This window comes from Vanellus vanellus (genome assembly GCF_965231255.1).
Source record: "Vanellus vanellus genome assembly, chromosome: 10".
NCBI classification, from domain to species: domain Eukaryota; kingdom Metazoa; phylum Chordata; class Aves; order Charadriiformes; family Charadriidae; genus Vanellus; species Vanellus vanellus.
Window position 1 is genome coordinate 6,414,839 of NC_138915.1, and position 21,581 is coordinate 6,436,419.

A 21,581-nucleotide genomic window follows, 5' to 3' on the forward strand; every position below is an offset into this window, starting at 1 on the left:
ACTTGCTTAAATGTTAGCAAATGACTCTACAAAGTGCTGGCAATAGCGATTCTTGCAGTCTAGAAATAATGAAGATGTAAATCACTTCTACACATCATTGCCATAATATTCATATGATGGGATATGAAACTGCTGCATCCGCTTTTATACTAGTATTTCAGATAGTTACTCTTTGTGATGGCAGCATGGTATAGTACCTCAGTTTATTTCCAAGTGCGAAGGGCCATGTCATAATCAATTGAATTAATGAATTCAGATTTACTTTTTCAAATTAGGCATGAAAGTCGATACATTCTAAATAACATTGAAGACTTTTTGAACAATATGCTTTACATTAACATGCATGCTTAGGGTAGAATTTATCCTGTGAAATTCTACATGTCGAATATAATAGTTTTCAGGATATAATAGTTTTCAGCTTTTAGTGTGAATATTATATTTTCACGTAGTGCAATTATTACGGTTTACTTCAACAGGGGTATGCAATATTATATGACAATATAATATGACATTATATTCAGAAGTTCGTTTTGCATGTGCTTGTTTATATTACACAATTTGCTTGATTCTTATTCTGCTTTCTTTGGGTTCAAGTCTGTATTCCTTTGCCTATTAGCAACACTGGCTGCAACGTTTTGTGATCAGCTCCTGCAAGCTTCAATGTCAGGAAGGGTAAGCATAGTTTATTGAGGAGACCACCAGCTCAAAGCCTCTATGCATATTTTTTCCTGGGGGAAAATTCTGTAAAACTATTTTCTTGCCATGTACATTTCATTGCACATTTCATTTCAGAAGCTTCTAACTATCGCTGCGGTGATAAACCTGAGCAGCCGCACCAGGAGTTGAGTCATGGTACCCATGGGGCCAAGGCAGGAAGGATGAAGCTGAGCTCCTTTGCTTAACTCCTGAGCTTTGGGTTTTGTTGTTTTGGTTTGTTTTTTTTTTCTCAAATGCAATTTTTATGTTAAATTGCCAATCTATGCTATAAATTCCCCTACAGAATTTAGTAAATACGCAGAAAATGGATATTCTTCCAAGATGAATTAGAGTGAGAGAGAATATTTAGGTGAAGTTTTCAAGCTCTTTTAACATGAACTCATTACCGGGTTGGAAATTTTTGGAGGCTGTAAATTTCAATTCTTTGTTGAAGAGCAGCAGTACTTAGAAGGCTTGAGAGTTTGTCCCCGAGTTTCGTTTGTCACAAGGTTATCAACCATTTGATGGCTACGGTCCTGCCTGAAAATCTCAGGAGAAGGGGATTCAAAAAGTGTTTTTATAAACAAAATGAATAAAAGTAAGACAGAGTAATAATGAGGAGCCGCATTTGTCAGCTGCTTTCTGAAGTGTGCCATTCTTGTTGCTATGATAATAGAGAAAATTAATACATCCTGTCAGGACCACATGACAGGAACGCTGAAAAGCTGTGAAGTGACTGTACACAGTGGAATAAAGGAAATCCACTTTGATCTACCATTTTTGATGTTTTATAATTGCACTTATTATCAGGTCCTTTACTCTCTTCTTATTTGACACAAGATCCATTATCAGTGACAGCGTGAATGTGAACACGGGCTTGATTTGAAAAACTACTTAGGATGAGGTAATGGGGGAAAAAGCTTTTTGTTCCCAACTGTTGAGAAAAGAAAAAAAAAATTAAATCACTTATGTTAGTGCTATCAGCTAATATCTTCCCAGAAATGCTCCCCTTCATATTGTTTATCTGCTGCATTTGCGTACAGCCTGTTTAATTAGCTCCCTAATGAAATATTGTATAACAAAATGGAAATTTATCATTTGCTTTTATGCCTTTGTTCAGCTACAAACTAGGGCAGGTCACTGTGCCCAGCCTGAACTAGACTCCGTTTTCTTTCGTGCCGCATTTGAATAGAAGCCTTTTTTTTTTTATTATTTTTTTTAAATGCTGTCTTTTGAAAATTTTCAAACAAAGGGATAAAGTGCTGTCCTTTTAGCTTTCTGCGCTGTCTCTCTTCTCTCCTGTGTGAGATGAGAAGTACTGCTTCACAAAGGGGCAGATTGCCAGGTATCTTGTCTTTCATTGGGCTAGATAGTAAAATTAGTCTTTCTTTATAGCATCAGTGGAGCGTGGATACATTCATAGTCCACAGAGTCTTTCTCTTATATATGAAGAAAAACCGGTAAATTGGTTATTTACTATTTTAAATGAACTTGAACATACCCACAGAGAGTTTTTGTTAGTTCCTACTGCAATCGACAGGAAGCTCCTGTTGGCTCTATTTAGCCTACATTTTGTTCACCTTGGCTTTGGTAGGTAAAGAAATAAAAGACCAGGGAAGGTGGGACGTGTCCATACAGGCAGGCAGGCATGCTGCCCCAGGCGCGAGCCCTGCGCCTCACCGGAAAAGCTCCTCTACCTTCAGACTTCCACCACCGTCTGTGAAGACAGAGAAATCTGCCGCTGTGACTTAACGCCTGCCGTTAAAGTGTTGCCTGTATCTCTATGGTAGAGCTTTAAAATGTAAAATGCCATTTCTTTGAAAGTGTGCTGAAACCCAAACATTTCAGGAAATGTGTCAATTCCAGTGACGGTTCCCCAAAGAAGAAATCTCTGTTTGGAGGTGAAATTCCTCGTCAGAGCAAGAGGTTCACAGAAGAAAGGCAGTTGTCAAGGTACTCGCCTGGAAAGTCAAATAATGGTGGAGGAGATGATTGAAAATGATACGCTCACACCTGGTACACAATTAGTCTTCTCTCTTTCTCACTTTCTGCCCTAATCTCTTGGGAGATGCTTCACTGCATATAAACAATCAAATATTTATCGGAGTAGAGGGGCTCTGTAGCGCGGTGGTCAGGCGCTCCTTCGTTATGTGACTGACAGAGGTTGAAAGCCCAGTGCCGGCTACGTTTGAGTGGTGTGTCTCAGGTGTAGGCGTACGGGATGGGTGCCTACGATTCCAGTCCCATGTCTGTGTCAGACAGAACAAATAAAGCTGAGCCTCCCGTGCTCAGATGACAGCTGTAAAGACTGCCTTTCTAGATTTCCGAGGAGGAGTTTTTCCTCTGTTTTCTACCTGTAAGCGTTCTCTGCATCGCCAGGTTATGGTTGTATACATTGGAGTCTTCTGGTGAGCAATACTGGCAAGTCTAGGGGAACTGTCACCCTGCATTCGCTATTGCCAAGCTTAATAAGACGTAGCACTTCTATAGTGCATTTTTATGTTCAAAATGTTATAGGAATATTAAATTCTGCTCTCAGCTGAACTGTATCCCCGCTCATTGCTCAGTTTTGCTTGACAGTAAGAACTTGGGACAGAAAATAAAGAGCTTCATTGCACCGGTGGAAGCACCAGGAGAGACTGAGAGAGAAGGAATGTGTTACTGTACCCATCAAGAGAGTGCCCTTGGCAGGTGCCTCGCGTTCACCTGGCCTGTGTGAAAGCAAAATATGACAGTGTCTCACTTCATCTGTGCTTCTCCCTTCCTGCTTTTGGGAAGGGAGCATCTCAGTGCTCCAGTGACAAGAGTTTGCCTCTGGTTTTGGTACATGTAAGGACCACTTGTGGTCTCTGTATACGCCACGTAGCAGCTGCCTACAGTCCTGCTCTGCCTAGAATTTGTGGTATTACTGAGTGCAGAATTTTCTTACAATTCATGGAATCTGTGCTGGAAGTCTTCCAGGTAATTTTACATATTCAGTGATGACATGGACAATATTATTCACTTTAACAGCAGCCGTTCAAGGATGCTCTATGAATACAACTTAATAGAGCTTTGTCTTTGACTAATGCCTTAGGAGGGGTTTTTATTACCAGACATGGAGTTTGCTGCTATTGCTGTGGGGCTTCGGGGGGGGGGGGGGGGGGGGGAAAGGGGGGCAGGGAGCGGGCAACAGAATCGTTTTGAAAGCAGTATGAAGTGTTTGGCTTTGTACAGGTGAAGCATGGTAATTTTGGTGCTGCCTTTACAGCATGTGAAATGGAGCTAATGCTTCACAATGAAGAAGAATGCAAACATAGACTACGCTGTCATACTCGGAGATCATATGGAAGGAGACGAATCACTGATCAGTAAATGAATAAAATTGCCAAGCCATTTTACTTTGTATTAATGTTGGAGCCTGATCAATACCATAAATGTCAGCTGCAGTTTCGGTTATTTAGTTCAATTTCATGAAATAAAAGTTGTTTTTGCGTTAGCTATGCTGTCACATGTAGTGTACAGCGGTGTTTTTAACATAAATCATGTAGCAATATAATCGTATTTATGCTATCAAAGTGCAAGGATATTCACATGAGACGAATTTTAGCTCGGCAGATGTCTCGGGCAATGGGACCAATTCTTTCTTCACAGCCTCTCTGGGAGCAGCGCCGTTGCGTTGCGGCAGGCAGAGCGAGTCGGGGTGCTGGCACAGGCACTGCAGAACCCAGCTGGGGGCAGACCCTTCCCTTCCCTCTTTTGTTCCTGTCGAATCGACAGGACAGAATTAAAGCTTCGGAGGTCGCTAGTAAACCAGCCGGAGAGGGTCTCTACAGCTGTCTCAGACTATATCTTTATACTCAGTTCTTCTTTCTTCAGTTGGAACCGATTCATTGACATCTTTACTCGTACGTTTTTCAGCCGCCATGTTATTTTCCTACACTAGGATATGCTTTATTTTGATAGATATGTGGTGTGTTGCTTTTTCTTCAGTGTAAGATTGTAAAAAACAAACTGGAGGAGGAGGAAGAGGAAAGCTGTGTCTGAGCGGCCCCCTCCTTTTTGATGCCTATGATACGTTTTTCTTTCGCAGTTTTTACTTTCTAAGTGTGCGGAATTCCGACGAGTTCAATTTCAGCTGAATGCTACAACTCGGCTCTAATAATTACTTTTAAAAGGTCATTTTGAAATTGCATAAGCTGAAACTGCCGGCTGATCTTCACCCGCTCTGTCCATCCTCTTTAGTAAAAGGAAACTGTAGCATGGGTTATTGCCAAGTCTTTCCTCCACCTCCTTGACACGTTTCCTTTGTTTGCGTTTAGTCTGCGTATTCTATAATAAAGGCAGGCAGGTGTATAAAGCGCAGCGCAAGTGTATGAACAGAGAACTATTTATTGTATCCCGGTTTCCTTGGTCATTCTGTTGCTCAGTACTGTGAGATGAGTTTGGCGGAGGGTACTTTGTTACCTGGTTATTCAGGTTGAAGTGCAGTAGTTCCATTTCTATTGTTCACAGGATCTGTATGAGGTTATTTACAATATTTGCTGAGAGTCACGTATTTCAAAAGACGGCAAGTAAGGATTAAAATTAGAATTTAAACAGGATGAGGATCAGAAGGAGGCTTGAATTACTATTCTGTTCTGGACAATAAATCCTATAGAAGCAGTTTCATGGATTCCTTATGTGTGTTGAGTTTGAAATTGCTATTTAAGTGTCAAAACTTGGCTCACTCCAAGATCTGCAAATCAAGTATTTCATCTCTAGTTCTTGCGTTATTGGTGGTACATGACTTCAAGGCAGATCCATACTTCTTTTTCAGCCATGAGAATGGATTGCCTTAAACTTGTTTCATCACTTGGCTGTGTAAATTACATACTCGTCTTGTTTTCCCCAAATGTCTTCTGACGAACCCAGGGCTGTGCGGATCACGTAGGAGTACGTTCACCAACGGCTGGAATTGGTTGAGGTTGTCTGGCTGGGGCAGGAAGCAAGCAGTGAGTGCAGCTGTGCTCCGTGCTGTTGTATTAACGTGCGTGAAATGAAATCCTTCAAAATGATAAAAATTTAGCTTTGTAAATAAACCGAACAAATACCAGTCTAACTTTTATTCTCTCCACTGGGATTTGAATTCAGTGGAGATTTGTGAGTATGTAATATACATATGTATATTATATACTTGTATGCATAAAAATACTTCCTTTTTATACGTAGGTTTTATACTTTGATACACTTATGTTGGTGTGTATCTTGCCTGCTTACTCTATGTGGGTGAATAATTATCTATATAAAATTTTATACATAAAATATTTGCAGCCTCCTTATCTCAATGATAGTTTGTAGCAACAAGTTCCTAGATTAAATGTGTTGTTAAAAAGAAAAAAAGGAAAAAGCACCCCAGGGTATTCCCTTTTATCAGTTTTAAATTTCTCGCCTAACAGTTTCATTTAGTGATTCACTCTACTTTTATTGTGAGTGGAAATAATTGCTTACCTATTGAGTTCATTATGTTGTTTCTCTATCATTTACATCGCGCTTCTCTTTAAACTACACAATCTTTAGTGTCTTCTCACGTAGTGGTTTTTCACGTTGCTAATCTAGTCATCTGTTTGTAAAATCCTTTCTATTTTCACCAAATTGCTCTGGAAAAAAAAAAAAGCCAAGAATGGAACAAAATATTCCACATGACGTGCATGTAACGATTTAACACTATTTGCCTTTTTACTTTCTGTCCAATTTGCTTTATTTTCCATGCTGTTACATTCTTTTACTAAAGCTGCACATAGAAAAGCGGTTTTCATTGAGCTGTTTACAGACATACACAGGTCCATTTTCTGAGTACTTGGAGTTAATTTAGATCTCAGCAATCAATTTGAGGTACCTTGCATTTGTCGAAGTGAATTTTCATCTGCTGATGTATGGTCCATTCACGTACCTCTGCTGGACCTTCTTATTTTACAAATAGAAAGAAGTTTGTGCCAACCTGTGTTTTACTGGTTCAGTGGTTTATCCCTTTCTAAATCACAGATACGTTAACCCCATTTCTGGAACAGAATCGTGCAGTGTTCCACAGCTGATATTTTGAAGTGACAAATTTTCTGGTTCTAAATATATAAAAAATGGATATGCCCTATCAAAGTTGGACTGTTAGCTTCCATGGAACTAGCAACCCAAGGCGGAATAATGTAATTGAAATCAATGGAGTTAATCCCACATCGTGCTGTTGTAACTGTGAAAAGGGATGGGTCCTAAATTTACCCCTAAGTCTTTCAAATAAAGCCATCTGCTCAAAAGTTTGGTCAGAACAGGTTTTAAGCCATCATCCTGGCGATAAAAGGAAAATGAATGATTCTGTGAGGCATACAGCTTTTTGTACATAAAAATGAAGCAACCTCAAAAACCTATTGACTTCCCAGCAGGTTAATATTTTCGAGTAGGTGACTATAGTCTATAAAAGTCAAGCCTGAAAACAGATGAGCATAAGTTCTTCTAAGTTGCTATAAATTGCTGAAATTTGCCTGAATACTTACAGAATGCATTATACAATAAAGTCTGGTATTTGACTTTTAAGGTCTAAGTTTAATGGGAATCCATAAACGTAGCAGCTCAGTTTACAGAGACACCCTATCCCAAATTTTATAGTGCAGATGTGCTCATTAATAAGACAGTGAAAACCCTTGGTAGTAATTCTTTTCCCTGGACATTGTAAGTGTCAAAATGCATGAAATACCACGTTCTTTTCAAAATTCAAGAGTTTAACTGCCTACAGAAAGTTACCGTACCTGTCGGATGGACAAAGCCATAAGGCGTTGCATTCTCCACGAAGCCCCGAGCTTCTTGAACGCTGTTGGAGCAAGATGAGGAGGCACTCGCTGCCTTTGCAGTGCTTGCCCTGCTTTGGGAGTCTGTGCTTCTGGCTTTATTTTCATGGATATTTTGCACTTTCAAAGAGTTATCTTCTAAAAGTCATTTTTTGCTCTATTTGAAATTCTGAAATATGTAGGAGTTTGGCATAGGATTCAGAACTGAACAAAGAATAATCATCGGTTTTCTTTCAAGAATCTGAATTTCTGAGAAGTTAGTGGGCTTGTTGTTCTTTGATTATAAGTACTGTAAGTTTCAGTTGAGGTATAATTATTTTTATATCTTATAATTATTATTATAAAAGCAGCTTTACCTAGTCTGGAAAGCAAACAAAAATAGCTAATAATGAGTTCTGAATAATTTTGAGTCAGTTTTAAGAATGGTAAGTAAAGACTCACTGCAGTGAGCTCTCAACCTTTGCATCACTTAAAGGGAAATTTCTTCTACAGCAAAAGGTGCAGAGAACTTTTTCCCTTAACCACCAACTCTTGCACTGTTTTACTTCAAAACATTAATTATTTTTTAATTTGGAATGCGTACCTTGATAAATCTTGAAGTCTTTATTAAGGATGTGCTCCTGTTTGATATTCTCTTTTGTTTAGGTTTCAATTATTTAATTACAGGTCTTGATATGAAACTAATCATGCATGCATCCATATGAAGCTGGCATACTGACAGGATAAAATCATTAAACAGTCATTACTATAAACTGACGTTGGCCTGTAATTTTTGCAGTTAACGGGGGAGTTGATGCTTGGTGAACAATCCAATTAAAACTGGCAACAAAAGACTTAAAATGTCAGCCAAATTGCTTTTTAATAGTCAACGCAGCCGTCACAAAACATAAACATTAAAGTCCCCATAGTAGCATAAACCTTCATGGTGAAACAATTCTAGAAAATGAATAATAATTACAGTATCCTGAGAATTCTCTTAATAGATGTGCACTCATTAAAATACTTTGTTGGTTAGATTCATATGAAAAAGTATGTTTCCCTTGATACTTCTTTATGCGTTTGTTTTGAAGGTTCTATTCGATATTTTATAGAAGTAATTTCTAGTAATATTCAAAAATGCGTGTCTTATTTACAGAGTTTAAATAACTATATACAGATAAGCTTTGAGCGAAATGCACCGTAGAAATGCGTTGTGAGGTGAATTGAGGATATGGTCACAAAGAACTTCTATAACCTATTAATGCTGTAAAATGATGTAATCCGTGTTAATTTTGTTAATTTTGAACGGCAGCTTTTGCAAGTTGAGCAAGAATAGCAGGAGGAGCCGTCAAACCTTCCTGCCTGAAGTTTGGGACCTGAACCAGATCATGCAGAAGTGACCCTATTGGCACGCGGTAGATGCTCTGCTCAGATCTTCGTAGGTGTTTAAGAGTGCAGGGCTCCTAATAATAAAATGCAGAGTGGACTTCAAAGTCCTAAATAGTTCTGAGGAACCAGGCCACAAGCCCCAGTTCAGCTGAGCGGTAGAAGCTTGTGGGTATTTCAGAAAATCTGCCTGCTTGCTTGTAAATGCTTAAATACGCGTTAGAGGGACTAACCTGAGAACTGTGGGTTTGTGCCTAGGCTGTTACGTTCATTTCCAGGCATTACATTAGCTGTTTCTGTGTTGTTATTTTGTCTTTCCCTACAGGAGTTTTTCTTTTCTTGCAAAAATAATCGATTTGTTGTTTACCATCAGTTACACGTGTACCATTGTCTTTCCTCCCAGCGAGCTCAGTACTATAGGAGAAGTGTCAACATTCCTAAATAAAACGTTAGCAAATATCAATGGCAGGAATAGATCTTTTTGTAAAGGTATTTCTTTTATTTGTGGAGTAGGTTGAGAGGGACGGGAACTTGTTAACTACCTCTAGGGATAAAAGGTAGAAGTAGTCAGGCAGCTAAGGCTACGCTGAGGTATATCCTTTAACCAATGTAGTGTAACGTAGGTACTATGCAAAATCATGTGGTGAGTGACAAATCGCTTTCTGTTATGCTGTCTGACAATTGCTTGCAACCTCCTTCTTAAATAATACCATACAATTCTAAGGGTTACCAAGAATAAACTGATGCTAACTATCCTACCACTAAGGTTACCATGCTTCTTGGTTTTTCAAAAAAAAAAAAAAAAAAGTTTCTCTAATTTAAAACAGTAATTCTCTGTGTTAATAAAGAATTAAATGATAGTTCAAAAAAAAATCTCTATTTAAAAATTTCTTTCTCTTCTAAATGCAAAAGTTCAAAAGGACAATATGTGTTTTGAAACTGTAATTTGTCTTAAAGAACTCTTCTTGAAGAAATCTGTCAGCTAAAGTTTCTGAAGTAGAATATAAGTGAAGTTAAAGGAAACAGAATGGTTTTCTGCGAGCCCTCTACCCTGATCCACAGGGAACTAGTAAGGTTGTTGAAAAAAATCTATTCTACTGTAATTTATGTATTAATAGCAAATTATTTTATAGGTCAGACTACTCTGAGGAGAGGGTAGGATAGGAGGGGCCACGTGTACTTTGATTTTTTTAAAAAAAGCTGTCAACAGTATTTCTTGACCAGTAATAAGCACACATACTTGCTGCTCGTCAGTTCATCAACTGTGTTTAAAACTAACCTCCACTAAGATGAAGTCCGTCCTTGACTTCAGGAAGGCTAATGGATCATGTTCTTAATTTATGTGACCAGTTTGCATGTATATGCAGTCATTGAGGAAGAGCCAGATACAAGCATTATCAGTTTCACCAAAAGCCATTCATTATATTGGTTGGTAGCACGCTTCTGTATAAAGTTGTCTCTCTGATTATCCAAAATAGCTAGCAGAAAATTGTAGCAACAAACAAATCTGCTACCCCATACAGTCTACAGAGAAAGAAGAATCACTTTCAAATTAAATCTCAGCGAATACAGCAGAAATCATTTCTGCAGAGCCAGTACAGGGGATACAGATTTGTAATCAGATGGAGCCCAGTGATTGATGGTGAATTCTGGTTGAACTTTGTAGGTCAAGGGATATTTGTTCTGAACAGCTGGCTTTGAGCGAGCTGTCTTCTGCTTCTCCACTCCGGTAGAGCAAAGCCACCCAGACGGCCCCAGCACTGCTACGGTCCCCCTGGGTCATCGCTGCACCACTACACCTCTTCCCCAGGAAGGCAGGGAAACAGTCTAGAAGTAAACTTTTCTGTAAAATGTCCAAATCAACTTAAAAAAAAAAAAAAAAACAACAAAAAAAAAAACCAACAAAACCAAACCCAATACCATGAGTGAAAGTAATATTTAGCTTTTCAGTGTGATGACCGTGCGTTGTGCTCCTCTCTATCCTCCAGTTGGATGTGATGTTGAGCCCTATCTAAGGCTTTATGCAGTCCTCTTAGAGACACTGCAGTCGATTTAACTGGCTGCAGTGTTTACACAAGATCTAGATGCAGTCTTCTCTTAAGAAAAATATTGTATAGTATTTATTTATAAAACAATACTACATTAGTATTATTGTGATGAATTTGAGATATAGTCACCGTTAAACTCTACATGTGTTTAATATTTGGATACATTTAGCAGCTTTTTCTGCCCCTCCACAAGTCACTATGTAACCACAGATAAATGAATTAATTTTTTTTAATGCTCCCTACATTCAAATAACAGTCACTGGAAATATATGTCAAGATATTCATATTGAGCAATTTAATGTCAAGGTGAAATTCATGATAAAAACACATGGAATGCTGTTTTACTGAATAAAATAGAGACCTTCATTTTTGTATATAAGCTATAAACATGTTCTTCAGAATATTACGAATATAGAAACTAGTCTATATTTCTTCTGATGTTCCCTCATTAATATATTTCTTAAAGGATTCTCTTAAAAATGAAGTAAATACATGGGGGTAGAGACACTTACTGAACGATCCAGAAGAGCTTCAAGTGTCTATGTCTGTACATGGTATTGATTGTAAAAATGGATCTAGTATTTTCAATTATGCTCTGCAAAATAATGCCAAGAGACATTCTGGATGTCTGGATTAAGCATTATAATCTGGAGTGCAGAGAGTCAAGTGTCCTCAGCAAAGCCTTTGTGTATCCGGGTGGGAGAAGCTGGAGTGTGAATCATCCCTGAAGCCAGAAAGTTCAGGCACTTCCACCTGGAAGTAAACTTAAAGTTTGCAGTGCTGCCAACAAAGCGCTAGCTCTGTCTGAGTCCAGATAGATAGGGAATATGCTTGGGAGCTTGCTACCCGTAATTGCAGGAGTGCGCATGAACGTGCTCATCGGGGCTCGAGTTGGCCTCCTGAGGTAACCAGCAGGTTTAACTGTGACCTGGGGCTTTCCGTAGTTCTGTAGAGCCACGGAATATTTTATACCTACAAAAATACGAATCGACAGACTGATCTCTCTCGTGGCTGGGCTTCAAGTTGAACAGGATTCTGTACTTTGGTCGGCTGGTAGGACTCGTGTCGCTGTCCCCAGCCTTGAGAAGGCGGGCACTAAATTGGAAGGGTCTTTACCTCAGCCGTGGCTGTGCGCTGAGCTTGAAAGCTGCAGGGTTTTACGTTATTCGGGCCTGTAACAGGACATGGCCTCGGGCAGTCTTTTTTCCTAAAAATGTTGCAAAGCAACAGGAACACAGGTGAAGCAGATAGGAGGTAGGCTGGGAAGGTTATCATCCACTGGAGGGAGGTTAGTGACAAAGTGGCTTCGTATGTCCATACTCATGATATTTCCACTGAACTACTGGGCTAAATACACAGTGTATTTCAGTATGATTTATAGTTGCTAATTCCATTACCCGTAGATCCCTTTTAGAAAGCCCTCACAGCTAATGAATTTAATGACACTAAGGCCAAAACTTGAATATATATCACTGTGCCGAAAACCATCAATAAGTGGGGAAACATTAATTTTTACAGCCGTGGCTGCTCGCAACCTATTTTACCAATCATAAACTGCTCTTTAATCAAAACCTGCTCACCTCTAAGGTCATCAAAATTTGCTGCCAGGCTACTCGTAACTGCCTGGCTTTAGTACACCTGGGTGACAGGCTCGCTCTCTAAGCTGTAATCTCTCCCGCTTTGTTCGGAGTTTTAGAACAGTGATTGTCCTGTCCCCTGTGACTTGCTGCTGAGAGGAGTTACAACTCGTGGTGTTGACTGAACCCACCACTTTTAAGTAATGGCAGGAATTACGCGTTCTCCTGAAATATCACCTTTAAGCTGGCCGGGAGCCGTCAGTCTCCACTTCTGGCCTTTGAATGCCGTGGGATGTTAATTGTACCAGCGGCTGCCTGACCTGCTAAACAAACCCCTGGAAGCCTGAGCTGGTTGTTTAGGCCGTTCCCTCCATCTCCATCATTATTGGAGCGCTGTTTTTCTTCTGCCTTCACGTTCCGTCCTTGAGCTCTGCGGCTGAACCGCCACCGGGCCTGTCTTGTGCTGGAAGGGACTGGGGTGATTTCAGAGGTGCCCTGGCTCCGCCGGGTGGGTGTTTCGGAGTCTGACGGATGTACCACCTGCAACGAAAGAGACGGAAGGGAGCGAGTAGGATAGTTTCATTCTGAATTTGTCATATTAATTGACATAAATGTGAGCATTTCACATAAATGGAATAATGTTTTCACGTAAATATTATACATAGAGTGCCATTGGTATTTAACAGCTATATGAAGAAGTACTGCAGAACAAAGCTATAATTCAGACAGTTCAGCGGAATAAAAGCACCTCAGGAGCTCTAGCTCTTCACTCCCCTTTGGCAGTGTTTATTTTATATGCACACACATCAGTGTGTTTATATTGTCAGGTGCTTCTGCATGATAACTTTTAAAACTTGCATCTTATCCGCAGTATGCAGCGTTATAACCTGAAACTCATTTCTGGTTACAAACTACAGCACAGACAGTGGCATCTTGTAGCGCAGCATTTATGTCCAAAATTATTCTGCTTCAGCAGTCGGGCTCCCAGGTTAAAACACTGAGTGATGGAGTTAATTAAGGAGGAGTAGTGCTGTCGTAGCTCTAATGGTCTACAGATATGAGTGCCTCTAAGTGAGGCAAAGTTTGTCAGGAAAGGTAATGGCTTTCATTGCACATACAGCTGGAGAAAAATACAGATAGCTTTGGGCCTACAAGCCCTTCTTTTGGTTTGAGTATATTAACATTTCTATCATCAGAAAAAGCAAAAACACTCCCCCACGCACACCTAAAAAGGAGATTATATCAGTCTTACTGCAAGAAGTAAAATTGACAAGTTAACTATACAGTACAAAGACGACAGATGCCAGGATTTTTTGAATCTTGAAAGGCAGAGTATTATTAAATGCATCCTATCCGCCAGTGGGAAAGGGCGGCTGTGTGATGGTTCCCTAGTGATAAAGCACTGCCTTTCCTTCTCGAAGGAGTTCTAACCTCCCTTCTTTAGCCTGAAAAATTCTCCCACATCTTCCTGCAACTGAGTCAAGAAAGAGTTTGTTTGCAGATGCTGCTGAGACACCTCTGATTTCTTTTCCACGACACTATGAGTTCTCCGGTATTTTTTTCACTTTTACCATGCCCCTAATTGTTGTTTTGCCAGAAATGTTACCAGCAGCCCAGCAGTGTTACCGTCCTGACGTGCAACGGTGATGGCAAAAAAAAATGGCAAATACAAAAGTCCTGCTAATGAAAATTCCTTATGCTCTCTACTGCTAGAAGTTTTAAGGCATTGGTACTTAATATCAATATCATATGCAGATAATAAAGTCCATTTATACTGTTTGATTTGTGAAGATTTTCTAGTAGACTTTAAGTAATCCAGCATTTGTTTGTTATAAATAGACCAAAAAAGTAAATTAAAATAATGGGAAAATCCCAGGCTCATATTAGTCTACCTAAATAAATATCCCTTCCAGAAGGAATTCTAGCTGATTTTAGCACTATTTCACAAGAGACTGTGTTAATTAAAAAACATAAAACATATACTTCTGTAAAAGCAACAGTGTTTTAAAGAGAGACCTGCTGGTGATGCTCCTGTTGTTCCTTTTTAGTCGGGTGCTCAAAACTGGGTAATTACGTTTTTGTAAAGTTTCCTAGAGTGGGGTCCATTACGAGTGTTCACAAAATATAGTCACTCAGGTCTTGCAGTACAAGTTTTGACTGTTAATGTAAAAACAGAAAAGGAAGTGCTACACAGCCATCATAAGAAGTCCTTACTGTCTTTGTAGCTTATATGCGGAATAGATTTTTTTCCTATGTAGTTAGAGTATACAATATTCAATGTAAATGTTACCTGTGTTTTAAAAAGAGTTGCATTTCCATCATATTTCATTTTTTAAATATGGCTAAACTTGGAAATGCTGAAGGAGAAATAACTTTCTGTTAGCATTAGGAAATTATTAGAATTCTTATTATACCAAATCTCTTTTTGCTTAAATGATCCACAAATTATGACTTAGAAGCTGTTATCGTGTGTGTGTGTATAATTGTAAGGGATTCAAGGGAATTGAACATATGTGATATTGAGAACATAAAGGAAACATTTAGTGGCATCTGTATGAACACATTGGACTGTTTAAGTATTATACATCATTTGTTTGACATCATTACATTACCATAATGTAAATCCAGCTGTATTTTGTTCTCACTGACACCATTCAAAGTACATGGCGTAAGATCTCTGTTAATTTTTCTTTGGAAATGAAGTGCTGTGTTTTCAGGCCAGCCTAAACGACGATACGTGGGATTCATTCTACTCTTAGAGTGGCAGTATGGTATGAAATGATATACTTGGCTATTTGAGGGCACACCTGTAGTGATAAATGAAGCGCCCAGAGCCCCTTGATGATCCCCAGTGCTTAACTGGTCCCTCCCTCAGTCTGTTCTGGCCGTCCCAACCTTCTCACCAAGGGAAATCTGCTGCCGCAGGGGCAAGCTCAGAGCGCTGTGGGCGTGAGTCGGCTGTGGCGGGAAGCAGGATTGGTCTCTGGAGGTCTCGAAATCTCTTTTACTTAGTATGTAAACTTTGAGTCTGTATGACCTTTAGTTTAGAAGCTTTCATTACATTATAAACTTTGTTTTGCATAAAACCATATGGTTTGCAGAATTCTTTAGAGATGCTTGATCTTTTATATTCTGGAAGATCTACTGTGTAGTGAAGCCGAGAAAAAAATTATACCCAGCAAAACAATAATCTAAAGGTAAATTGGTACCGAAGGTACTGGTTAGCTACTTTTATATCCTAGGGTTCTGACACAGTTCCCAAAGCAAAGGATTTTACAAGTAAAGTAGGCCAACTAAATGTTGAGCTACATCAGAAGGAGCAAGTGTAAATTATTGAAACACAACATAAATTTATACATCAATAGAGCAATTTTATGCGCAATTTTTTTTCATATTCACCTTTTCTCAAAATATGTGACAGCAAAAATAAAAGGAATTCAGAGAGAGGCAAAAAATAATTAAGAGCTTCGTGAGGTTATTGGTGCATACATAGAAAAAGAATAATTTAGGATTAATTTAGGATTAATTAGGGTGTAGAGACTTACACAACATCGGTAAGTATATTGACAGGTAGCAGAGCCAGCACTCTGCAATGGTGGCGCCTACATCTGATTCTTAGTTTGTCTTCTTTGGCCCAGAGCCTAAATCTCGTTGTAAAATTGAGAATTTTTATTCTATGCTTTTTAGCGCTAGTCCTAAGCATTCAGATTCTCTGTCTCCCCTGCACTGAATCTCCTCCGCTTCTTCAGTGCCCGTTTACGTAAGTCGGGCACAGTGCTCTGGGCACAATCCTGCCCTTCTGTTAGATGGTGTCAGACACACCTTCCTCATGATGCAGATTGCGGTGTTCCAAGGCTCTGTTTTGATAAATAGCGTTATGCTCCTTCATCTCTGCTTGAGAAAAAATTGCAGATTGGTTTGTAACTGAGCAGTAGTATAGCTGTAGAACTTTTAAATAAAAGTGAACTAAGCTTTCTGAACACATGTTGCTATTTTGTTTGTTAAATAACGGATCGCAAGCTAATTCATACTCAGCTGAGATGTGTCTAGTTGAAAAGAAGAAAAAATCCAAACGTACCAATAAGTAATGAATTTAGGAACTGGAAAAATTAAAATATCTCAAAAGCACTGGGGGTTGGGTGCAAACCTTTTAAGGTTCATTACTTTTTAATATATTCTCTCTGATATACTTCACTTAGTAATGATACAGGCTATTGCAGTCTTGTCAGTAAATGATAAAACAGTTCAATTACCCCTTCTTTCTACATAGATCCAAAAAGTATAGTAAAGTATACTTCAAAACCGTTAGGAAAATACTTCAGCAAAGGCCTGGCTTATTTTCAAAACTAATTTTTAATCAGGTGCTAACTAGTTGATAAAGCTGCTCGTTTCTTTTTTGTCAGTCTATAAAGCAATTTAGCTACGTGTTTATGATTACAAAGGCATTTTAGCCGGACTCTTAAGGAAAATTAGGTTATGTTAATGCCGCTGTTATCCATTGGTCTGTGCCTCCAGTAAGTCTTGAGCAGAATGACAGTGCTCAACCAACATGGCAGAGTAAGGGGAGCATCTAAGTTAATTAACTTTCCACTTTCGGAAAAGCAGAGGCCTGGTTAAAAAGCAAAGTCAGAATTATTGTATCTCCTGAGGGAAAAAGCAGTAGTAGTAGAACTCGGCAGCTGAAGAGGAGCTGTTGAGGTGCGTGCTCCATAACTGTAGGATGCCAGGCTCCGTTGTACAGCTGCCACGGGGCAGCGTGTGTCCAGTACTGATCAAGGGCCACCCAAAAGAATAGGTGAGAACCAAGGAAGAAGAAACTTTCGGGACAAAAGCAGAACTCCTTCTTTCAAACATCAAAGAAAGGAGAGCAAGTAGAAATCCTTCAAACTGGCAGAATTACAAGGAAAGTTTTTCTTCTTTATAGCTAGCATCAATACAGCGGTTTCTCTTTTGGAGTGAGTGCGTGGAGTTTGGGAAACATCTCAAAATGAAAAAGCTAACAAATTAACATCGTTATTGAAGAATGAAAGCAAAACCCCTAAAAATAAATAAAATAAAAAAAGGTGGGAGAAAGAAGTTTAAGTGGAGTTTGTGGAGTGGAAGGGGGAGTGTGCGAGTTAGAATGAAACAAAGCAGATCCAATATACAACTATACAACAAAGCAGCAGAATGTTATATAGACCTTTTCAGGAAACATCACAGTTCTAGATGTGCTTTGCGGAGATGAGAACGCCATTTAAAAATAATGAATTCACAGGGGAAAGAGTTTAGACGTTTTCTAAATAGCCCCCTTCTGTCTTGAAAAAAAAAAAAAATTGGCTAAACGCAAGTGCAGCTGAGAAGGCCAATAGTGAGGGCCAAGAGCATCTCTTCTGGGTGGGACGCTCAGATGAAAATCTGATTTGAAGCAAATTATTGTAAATCTAAATTTTGAGCTGAAATCATGTTTTATAGTTACATTTTCAGATGGATGCAAACTTATGACAATAAACACATTGAAAACAAATAAGGCTGTATTTGCATATCATACATAGACTTTTTGATGTAAAAAAAATTAAAAATCTGAACATCATTAGCAACCATTAAAAATAAAACCGGGAGTTGTTCAGGATGGCATTATGCTGAACAATAGCAACAGAATAAAAATTCATAGCTAAGCTAATTTCTATATCACTCCCATACATTTTGAAATCTTGCTGGCTTTAGACAAATTAGCTTGTGTAATGTCACGTTTTAGGTATTTAAATGATTTTGCATTAAGTTATTTTACAGAGTCTACTGTTTATTCAGAGTCCTGAAGAATCGTAAGCATGCATATTTAGATATAATGCTGCTTTATATCCCAACCAACATTTTTTCTGGTATCAAAACAAAGTTAATGAGATGTAGGCTTGGTTTCAGGCAAAATAAAAATAACTTTGCCAAATCAGAAAGTCTGTAAAAACTAATTGGGAACTCAGGCTGATTCTCAGCATAATGAATTTGCATTGCTTCACTGAAGGTCTGATGCAGAAGACTTGTCTTTAAATCACAAAAATACTTCAGAATCTGATGTGAGGTTTTCTGTGATGCCAGTAGCTGGACGAATGGGTGACAAGTGTGATAATTAAAAAGGAATCCCTCCGGAAATCTGATGCATTAATGTATTGTGATAAATTGCACTGGGAGATATAAGGTACCGTACCAACCAGAAATACTTTATGGTTCACAAAGCAGAACCAGTCTATTGCATGCAACAAACTAAACTATTTGTCAGATAATTGCGTGCTATTGACAGGATAGGGACAGTACAGATGAAAGGGGGGAAAAAAGGAACTAAAAGATGTGCTGCCATAGAGCTGATACATTTTTTTATTTCCCATTTACTTAGAGAAGCCATCTCCTTGGCTGCTCAGCATTTACTGCGTAGCTTTTGATGTATCTTGTAGAGTCTAACTGCGTGTCCTGGCAAGGATCAGCAATTTTCGAACAGGACAGTGGCACAGCCATTAAAATGACTTGTCATGCAAATTATAGGATGTATAATAATCCTGCAAATTTTCTCTAGAGTGGATTTAAGATTGATACTACTAAGTACGGGAATGTCATTGATCGAGTACTTGAGGATGCTGGACATCAAATATTATGTCCAAAATTTGGGTAGCTTTCAATGCTAAAATAGCAGGATACAGGATTTACTGAGATTAATTATTATATGAGAGTGCCTTAGCAGATTATTTTAGAGCTCTGGACTGTTGACTCCAGTGATTTAATTTACTGAGGTCTCCAATTTTCTAATATGCTTAGAAATGCTTTTCTGCTATATGCAAACTAATATTACAGTGTAAACCTTAATGCAACTGTAAGAATGCTGCCTTGATAAAAGATCAATGAAATTAAAAGGATTAAGCCTGGGCCAAATCCGTGACAGCTTTGCTTACCACAGCATAGAAAAGCTTATGTGGAGCACTGAACAACCTTGTTTCTCCGGTTGGGGTAAATTGTGACTGTCACAGAGCAAAAAGTGCTTTTTTTCCACGAGCTGTTCCGAGAAGGGAAGGGGCACGCTTTCATCTTTCACCTTGAAGACACATCATGTCATAATTTAAAGAAAGTGTGTGTGGTAAATGGATGGCAACAACAGTTCCTTGCAGGGAATTTTTGCAGGTTCATCAGAGCTCGGCTCCAGCTGGTTCTGTGCAAATTTAACTGGACGTCTGCTAAGGTAAAAGGGGGAGTGAGGGGGAGCATAGAAATGGGACAGAGCCGCGTTAGACGCTGAGGTAAATTAGCTGGAAGAGTTTCAGGTTTACAGCTTCACGGTTCACCCAGTCTGGCAGCAGTTTTTATTAGCATCGTCTTCGCAAAGGATTTGTTATTGTTCTTTTAAAAAGGAATTTCTTGCCTCGGTTCTCCATACCTGCATTTCCTGCTGTACTGAGAGCCTTCGCACACTCCTGTGGGAAGTAGAGGAAACAAGATTTTACTGCCCTATCGAAGTGTGGCTACGCCGTGTTGGTACCTTCGTTGTCTTTTGCAGGAGGATTCAAGCTCAGTGGCACAGACTGAGCCCCCGGGGAGCCGTGCAGCAGTGATAGCGCCGGGCAGGACCCTCTCTGAGGGTCCCCAGGGCAGAGGTGGCAGAGGCGGCAGGGCCTGGGGTACCCACCAGGCGCGTCTTTCACTCCATCTCCCTCAGAGCCTGGCCCGGGGCCGGGAGCTCCACACCAGCTCATCTGCCTTTAGCTGCCACACAACCTTTTCTCTGGGTATCTGGATCATTAGTGCTTCAGACAGTCTTTAGGAGCGCCTTTTCCCAGCTCTCGTCTAACAAATGCAGCAACAGACTCGTAAAAATGTGTTAACCTCGGTTTATGAAAGGTGTTTGTTAGGTGGCAGGAATTATTCAATTATTTTCTCTCTTGATTTGAAGCGCAAGACTAATTCTCAGACTGTGTCTCTTTCTTTCACAGACGTTCTTAAATGAGATTTATACCACATGAAATCAGTTGGTATCTGCGCTGCAATTCAGTGTCAACTTGATTTATTTGTTCTTTACCCTTCTCCCCAAAAAATCCTATGACAAATGAAGTGAATGTTGTATCTTCTTTTTTTTTTTTTCCTTTTTCTTTTTTGTTTTTTTGTTGAACTACTGAACTACAGTGCTGGAAGGAGTGTGTCTGTGTCTTAATACACCACTGAAATGGGGAATATCAATTATTTCTTATGTTGCAACGTTTTACTGGCAACTGGGTTAGCAACGTGACAAAGCACGATGCTTTAATCCCAATAAATATTATATCATGCTCGTGCTGTCTCGATCTTTTTAAAATAATAACCCTCCGTGGGTTTCTTTGCCTTTTCTTTCTTGTTTCAGATATGCCGGGTAGCCCACACAACCAGTTCACCTTCAGACCCCTCCCGCCACCGCCTCCACCACCGCACGCGTGCACCTGCGCCAGGAAACCGCCTCCAACGGCCGATTCTCTCCAGAGAAGATCAATGACCACCCGCAGCCAGCCCAGTCCCGCTGCCCCGACTCCCCCCACCAGCACGCAGGATTCGGTGCATCTCCATAACAGCTGGGTCTTGAACAGCAACATACCACTGGAAACCAGGTACAGACCAACCTGTTGTACGCAACATATCTCAAATGTTGAAAAAAAACAAAAAAAAAACCAAATTAAAAAAAATGGGGAGGAGGCCTGAGGTTGACATGAGATGGTGATGGGGAACTACACGTGTGTCGTTCAGGACACGCCAATGCATTTTGATTTGGGGCGACGCCGTGTGGCCATGTGAGGCCTTATTTACTTGGTGCATCTAGATCATTAACGCTCAAAAAAGCACGTGTTTTGAAAAGTTTTGGAGACGTTGATTTCCTTAAGGTGTGTAGATTACGCGGGTATTTCAGAGTTGAGCGCAGGCGGGATTTGCGCTTGTGTACTCGTCTCACCCCCCCGCGTTCTCCCAGGGCCATTTTGCAGTCAGCAGGCAGAAGCTGTGTTTAACGGCTGTACTCTGCCACTTCTGGAGTCAGTCAGTAGCTTTCCTGTGGATAAGAAAAGACAGGAAATAATACTAAAATAATATTTTCCTCAATGTGTATTTAAAGGCCT

The 21,581-nt window shown here is 39.6% G+C and overlaps 1 protein-coding gene across 2 annotated transcripts in view; it reads left to right on the forward strand.

Annotated features, from left to right (window-relative positions):
* TENM1 (teneurin transmembrane protein 1) overlaps positions 1-21,581 on the forward strand; it is a gene marked incomplete at both ends in the record, with an annotated part of 259,760 nt that overhangs the window by 72,385 nt on the left and 165,794 nt on the right. For both annotated transcript variants that reach the window (XM_082488474.1, XM_082488475.1), the window contains one exon: positions 20,840-21,080. In XM_082488474.1, coding sequence (XP_082344600.1) covers positions 20,840-21,080 — 241 coding nt within the window. The remainder of the gene's footprint in view (positions 1-20,839; positions 21,081-21,581) is intronic.